This window comes from Heloderma suspectum, chromosome 5, assembly GCF_057233095.1.
Source record: "Heloderma suspectum isolate Gila_16-S chromosome 5, 16-S_ref, whole genome shotgun sequence".
NCBI lineage: Eukaryota > Metazoa > Chordata > Lepidosauria > Squamata > Helodermatidae > Heloderma > Heloderma suspectum.
Window position 1 is genome coordinate 97124929 of NC_139462.1, and position 7283 is coordinate 97132211.

At 39.8% G+C, this 7283-nt stretch overlaps 1 protein-coding gene across 1 annotated transcript in view; it reads right to left on the reverse strand.

Moving 5' to 3' along the window:
• The window catches only part of CWH43 (cell wall biogenesis 43 C-terminal homolog), a 41122-nt gene extending 35481 nt beyond the window's left edge, over window positions 1-5641 (reverse strand). Inside the window, 2 exon segments of the mRNA XM_084859775.1 lie at window positions 140-331; window positions 5566-5641. Coding sequence (XP_084715901.1) covers window positions 140-331; window positions 5566-5641 — 268 coding nt within the window.
• Between the last annotated feature and the right edge of the window lie 1642 nt (window positions 5642-7283).

The following is a 7283-nucleotide window of genomic DNA, read 5'->3' on the forward strand; positions in this document are numbered from 1 at the left end:
CTTCTGAGTAGCCACACGTAGGAATACATTCAGCTATTTAAATGTTAATATGATTTGAAAGGTGTGATCTTACTCCTTGTTGTTGTTGTCGACAACTCCTCCTTACAGGCACACTTTACGTTTATGACAGCATACTCACCAATCATACTCAACCTTAGCAAAGCTAGAACGTACTTCTTGTTGGCCAACCTCCAAAACGGACCAATGATTAAGAACACTGGAGAGAAGAAAGCAAGAGCAAAAGCTTCCAAGCCAGTAAGTTCCAGTGTTTGTAATGGAAAATAATAGATCATTGGTGGAAGGGCATAATAAAGAGACCAGGAAACATAACCTGAAATAAAGAGGGAAATAAGCACCATACATCCTCCATAGTAGATCTTATTTGATTTTGTAAATACTACTAGGGTACCAAATGTGAAAACCCATTACATTACAATCATATTATTTCTTTCCACTTAACAGTGTTTTGATCACTTCTAGTGTGACAGTTACACCAGTCTCTATTCTACTTGAATTAATCAGTGTAAGAATTACTTTTCAATGTGTTAAAAATCTGTCAGCATATAGTTCATAAAGCAAGTGTGGGCAGAAGGTCAACCACAATCCACTCATGGGTGATTTCAAGTGGACTACGGTGACACTCACAGAGGGGACACTCACAAATTCATCACCATGATACCATCTCTCTCCACCATGTTCCTCACCATGTACCCATCACCGGTTACAAATTTTGGACCTTGCAGAGTGTTTTCAATCTATTATTCCATATATGGAAAGCCTTTAGTTGCCAGTTAACTGTTAGCTAATGCTATCTGCTATCCCATAAATTAGGGCTCACAGTCTTAATTATTTCATGTTCCTAACCATTGTTAAACAATCCCTTAAAAATTATATTACTAAACATTCCTAACAAATTAAAACATGCACCTTTCAGGTTAGATCAATATCAGTTCTGAAACTTACCAACTCCTTACTCAACATTGACTAGTTAAACCAAAGTACATCAGCCTTTCCCAACCAGATGTTTTGGACTTCAACTCCCATCAGCCCCAGCCAGCATGGCCAAAGGTCAGGAATTTTGGGCATTGCAGGCCAAAACACCTGGAGGGTACCCAAATGGGGAAGGCTGGTATATACATTTTTATAGACAGCTATATATCAAGCTTTTTGATATTTATACCTTATAAATAAGGTATAAATATCAAAAATGATATTTATACCTTATATGATATCAAATGAGCAATATTTCTTGCTCATTAATTGATAAACTAAAACTTTAAGTACACTTTTGAGCTTGAATAATAGACTCACACCTATTTGTTATGCAAATAACTGTTTGACCCAAGTGCGAAGGCTTTACAAGCCAACAGTCTTTCTCTGGATACCTCCCAGGTCACCTTTCCATTTAGTTTTCATAAATTACTCAGAATTCACTGTGAAACTACTTTCAACTTGGTGTGTCCTCTTTTGAAATACAATCACTACTTTTTACTTATTTAAGGTGTAATCCTATGGGAATGGCCATAAGCCTCCAAACTCAGAGGCTTACGGACATGATCCAATGCGGAGCAAGAGAAGCAGTAAAGGTGATCTTCACTTCCGTGCTCCTCCTGCTCTGCATTTCATCTAGATGGGCTTTTTATCCAGTCTAGCTGAGGCATTGGGGAGGGGGACCACAACAAATCTGAGGCATCAGGGAGAGTGGAAGATTCCTTGTAAGCCCCAGACCTCCCCCCTCCCCACCCACAGGAATGCCCCCTTTACCTTCCCTCCAAGGTAGCTTTTGCAACCTCAAAGAGGCAGCCGGCACGGTTCTCTCCACACTAACTATGAGGGGGAGGGGGCACGGAGCTGGGACTCTTGGGTCCAAAGTTGGAGCACTAACTAAAACGAAAAGACACTGTGCTAGGCAGGTGGCTTGGGGAGCACATGAGTTAAGTATGAAACTACCTTATAGAAGGGTGGAGCTGAAAGAGAAGGAATTCCCCCGCCCCCAGTCTGCTGCCAGATGCATGTAGTACTCAGTGACCCAGTTCGCACAACACAGCAGGTTATTGTGGGTTAAATAACCCACAATAACCTGCAGTTCATGCGGGGCCAATTTGAATATACAACCCTCAATTAGTAGCTCTCTGGATTCATGTGACACAGCCCAAACCCAGATCGCACTGATTGGGGTTTGCATATTCAAAATGGCGGCCACATGAACACAGCACATGCCATAGGTCATCATGGGTTAAATACATATACATCAAACTAATTATTTGCTCCTATTTCTGGCAATATTAACAAGCTGTCAGTGTCCATTTAACAGTATTACTTCCATTATTATATTAGTTAGCATGGTCTTGATTATATTAGATATATAATATTTGAGGGGAATGATCCAGCCAAAGCTAAACATTTTTAAGTCTCCACCATTTAAATGAGAGTGGAGAAATAAGCACACTGAAATTGGGCTTGATTGATATTTTGGGAGCATCTGAGGCTGCAGTACTGCTGAAGCTAATGGGAGACCCATGGCAGCCCCATGTTAGAGAAGGATATGTGCGCAATAAGGAAATACTATAATCATTGCTGCTTAGGGTGGTATCCAGTGATAGTCCTATGTAGAATAGACCCATTGAAATGGATTGGACTTAAGTTAGATCAGCCCTCCCCAAGCCAGTGCCCTGCAGATATTTTGGACTTAAAACTCCCATCAGTCCCAACCAGCATGGCCAATGGTCAGGAATACTGGAAATTGTAGTCCAAAAAATCTGCAAGGCACCAGATGTAAGCCCCACTTCTGAATGGGGTGTATTTCTGAGTAAACTTGTACAGGATTGCCCTGTTAGGCACTTGTCTACACGACTGATAAACAGATATTTAAAAATTTGAGACACACCCCCTCCCAAAACCATGGAAAGCTAAAAAACAAAACATCCTGTTTGGGGTAGTCAATACCAATAATACTATTTGGGAGTTTTTGTGATATATATTTAAATTTTAACAACTGAATTTTCTGAAGGAGTATATCATAGGAAGTTGGTTTCCTGCCTGGTCCTCCAGGCCTTCTGTGTCTGTTTATTGCCTGTGCTTTATTTGAACACACATCAAGGCGGCACTTAGCTGTAACTGGCTCCCAAAACAGCCTTTAAATAATTAGAAATGTTATTTGCATTCATTTATATATTCAGCCCTGTACTGTCTATAAAAAAAACAAAAACTAGGAAATGGTGAGAATAAGCTCATAAAGGCTATAATCCTATACACACTTATCTTGGAGTAAATACCATTTAATTCAATTAGTCTTAGTTCTGCGTTGATATGTATAGGATACAGTGTAAATCATCTTGGAGTGCAATCTTATACACATCTACTCAGAAGCTCCACTGAGTTCAATGGGACTTACTTCCAAGGAAGCGTATATAGGATTTCAGCCTACATTCAAATGATTAGTTCCATTTCTGGTGCTACTTTTCCTGCAGCTACTTTAAAAATACATAGCCTCACTATATTTACATTGAGTTTGGGAGGGGGAGTGAGTGAGAGGGGTGTATTTACACAAATGCACATGATAGGAAACAAGATATATTTGAATAAAAACATTTAAAAATCACTGCAGTTAACTCATGTTTCTCCTTTGTCTAAGCAAGATAAATGATCACAATAACTTCACACAAACACCCAAAATATGAATTTCAGATTATTCCATCTGTGTACTCAATATTTAAAATAACAGGCACATAAAAAAAAATAGGTGCTGGGCCTAAGAGTCATCATTATAGGTCACAGCACCAGACTGGGGAAGGGGTGGGGGCGGAAATCTGCTGAATGTACATGGTCCCAAAGCAAACAAAACTACTCCATACTGTCATTGATCTCCTAGTAAAAGCTAACCTTGATCATTCTCAAGAGCAGGTCAAGCTATGAACTGAGAAAGAAACGTATCCCTTGTACTTACAGGAACTGGGCACAGAAAAATATAGTTATGAAGTGCTCCCATCTTTCTTGAGAAGTCCAGTGGCAACACTATAGGGTCAAGTTTCCTTTGAATGAGAGAGCACTGGAAACATATGTTTGCTTCATTGCTGTTTTTGTAATTTGTTTTATTTACAAGTATAAAAGCAGACCACATTGGAAACAAGCAGACTCTTAAAGACCGGGTAGCACACCCTTTTGTTGAAACCTGGGTTTCCCCAGTCATATATAAAATAGGCTGGGTCCCATCTGAACAGCAAAAGGAACATTCAAATGAAGGAAGCAGTCTGTTACTAGAACTCTTTCTCCTCCAGTCAGACTCCAGTGCAATGCCACGGGTGATGCAGTGGGAAGCTCTGCAGGGTAATATGTTTAGCCACTGGTTCAGCTCCCCTCAACTACATGCCCACTTCACTTATAAAACTGCTCTAATTTATAAGTGATTCTGACAGCTCCAGGTTTAAACAAACAGGTCTCCTGCCATTATGTGCAGCTTGAACCTGACTGTCTCCAAATGTGCACTGCCAATCTTTTTTTCCCCTCCTCGTCACCCAATATGCACACACTATAAAGCACTGGCTTGAGACCCCTGTCTACAGGTAAACTGCACATTAAGGAAAATATTCAACTCATTTCCATTGAGGAAATAGCAACCCATCACCCTGATTAGCAAAGACCCCCCCCCTTTTTTAAGGATGGTCACTTAGCACCCATCACACTAACTTTCTGGAGATGTACAACTTTCTGAAGTCCACAAATACACAAATTCTATTAACTGGCAACTTTGAATGAAAACTTTTAGATAAGCATTCTTTTTTTTAAGTCTCAGAGCAATTTGTCAGCACAGCAACCATTTTAAACTCCGATATCTACCAGGAGGTGTCAAACCAGATTAACGTATTTTGTTTGTGTTACGTTTTTTTTAAAAAAACAGTGAATTAAAAGGAAGCCACTTGCAAGTATTACCTCAAACCCATTCAGAATGCAACATAGATTGGATACATACCCAGGAATGTTTCCATCAGAATTTCTTTCCAAAGGGAAACCATTGCTTCACTCTACAGCTTTCTCTTCCTTTGCTGTCCAGAAATGATTATACAATCCCAGGCGATGGGAGAAAAGTCTTTCCTCCAAGATGGATTTATGCTTTCATGGTGAACAATGTCAGAGCTAGAAAATTAGATCTGTCCCAGCCAGTCCACAAACTACTCTCTTATGGGACTGACTAAAAAGCACCTGAACCCAAGAGCAAAATCTAGTCTCAAAGTAAGGAGATGACACACCTATTAAGTAGGGGAATGCAAAGCAGGTGCTACATTTGGCACAGTTGAGAACATTACCGGAACAGTAAGCTATACACCTTCTTCTATATTTTTTACTGCTGATTCTCAAAAGACATACTGCCAATTTGCCTTAATTCTAGAAGGCCCTGCCCATTTATATGAACTAATTCATATTATTTTATACCATTACAGGGGTGGGGTTTTGGTCTTGTTTGTTTCTCAGCTGGTTTGTCAGGCTGCGGAATCTTCCTTCTTTCCATTCCTGTTATCAGACCTCACAGACTTTGTGATGGGTTTCTTTGACAAACAAAAAGCGCACCTGTAGCAGGTTTTCTTTCTGCTGCTGTTGTTGTTGCTGCTGCTATTTGCTGTTGGTAGGCATTCCGAGCCAACATACTTAACAACTTACCAGCGTAAGGCAGGTAGATCACTGGAATTTAAGGTAAAGGCAATAAGCTCCTCAGGTGCCTTCAAAGCTAAATTTGTCACTTACATGGCTTCTTAGGCAAACATGCTGACCATTTATTCATTTGTAAAAGGTGTATGAAGATAGGATATCTTACAAACACACATTGTCATAAGAATTGTGGTGGATACACTCAAATTCCTGAGGCACAATAGGGTCTCCAATTCCTAGCCCCTCTTGTGCTTGACCGTGAGATTCTTGACTTCATATGTTGTTTTCATATGTTGTTGTTTCGTATGTTCTTTGTATGATCCTGCATCCTAAGTATGGTTATGCAAAAGCTCTACTGAGTTCGATGTGACTTACTTCCTAGAAAATGTGCATAGGATTACAGCCTAAACGTTCACTTACAGCACAATCCTATGCATGTCTTCCCAGATGTATATCCAACTGAATTCAATGGTACTTACTTCCAGGTAAGTGTATACAGGATTGCAGTCTTAATTGCCTTAGTGCACAATCCTGTGCATGTTTAGACAGAAAAAAAGTCGTATAACTCCCAGCATGCCCCCAGCCACTTTTTCTGTCTAAACATGCATAGGATTCCACCCTTATTTGCTTACAAATCTTTTCTAAGTCACTTCATTGTACTACATTATATGGCCAAATATAAGCAAGCTCTGTCTATGTTACTCCCATCTCCCACCCCCAAAGAATACAAAGTAATTATATTGAAACCAACTCCAAAACCTGCTGAACCACTTTCTGGAATCTTGCCATTCTTGGGAAGTAGTTGCATGTACTGTATTATTTGAAAAAAACCTTTTGCGCCCTGTTTCAAACATCTATAACAAAGGAATCATAGATTTACAGGACTGAAAAATACCTGAAGCAGGTGGTGTATTTCTACCATATATAAAATAGACTCCATGCCCAGCCTCAACACTTGTCTTACGGCACAATCCTATCCATGTTTAGACAGAAGAAAATCCTACAACTCCCAGCATTCCCCAACCAGCATGGAGTTGTAGGACTTTGTTCTGTCTAAACATGCGTAGGATTGTGTCCTTAATGTGCCAGTTATAGCATCCTGAACAGATACAGGGTGTGCCTCAAAGATCAACTTGCATTTTGCTGCTCCAATTTCCTCATTTGCTTTTGCTGGGTGTCTTAATCAGATTATAACACAATGAATATCTGATCTGAAGACACAACCAGTATTATCAGCTTCACCCAACATACTACAGCAAGCATTCTTTTTTCTTGCTCAAAAATGAAACACCATGAACAATTCTAAAAAGGCTATCCGCAAAAATAATCAACGATATGGGTCACGGAAGGTGCATTTATCTGTATCTCATACATATGCTTTCATACCAACAACAAATGTGCCAAATAATGTACATGTTGGCACCACCAGTTTCAGCTGGATATATGCATAAGTAAGTGGATGCTAAATTGCAGGAGTTGTTACTAGGCAGTAATCCTAGGCAGGGGATTACTGTGGAAAATGCTTTACTATCCTGAATTCCTGGCATCCTTTTAGTTATTACTCCCATTTTACAAATTGGGCACCAGGCTACGAAACAGAAGTTTGCCCACACTAATGTAGTGTTTGGTAAGTATGTGTA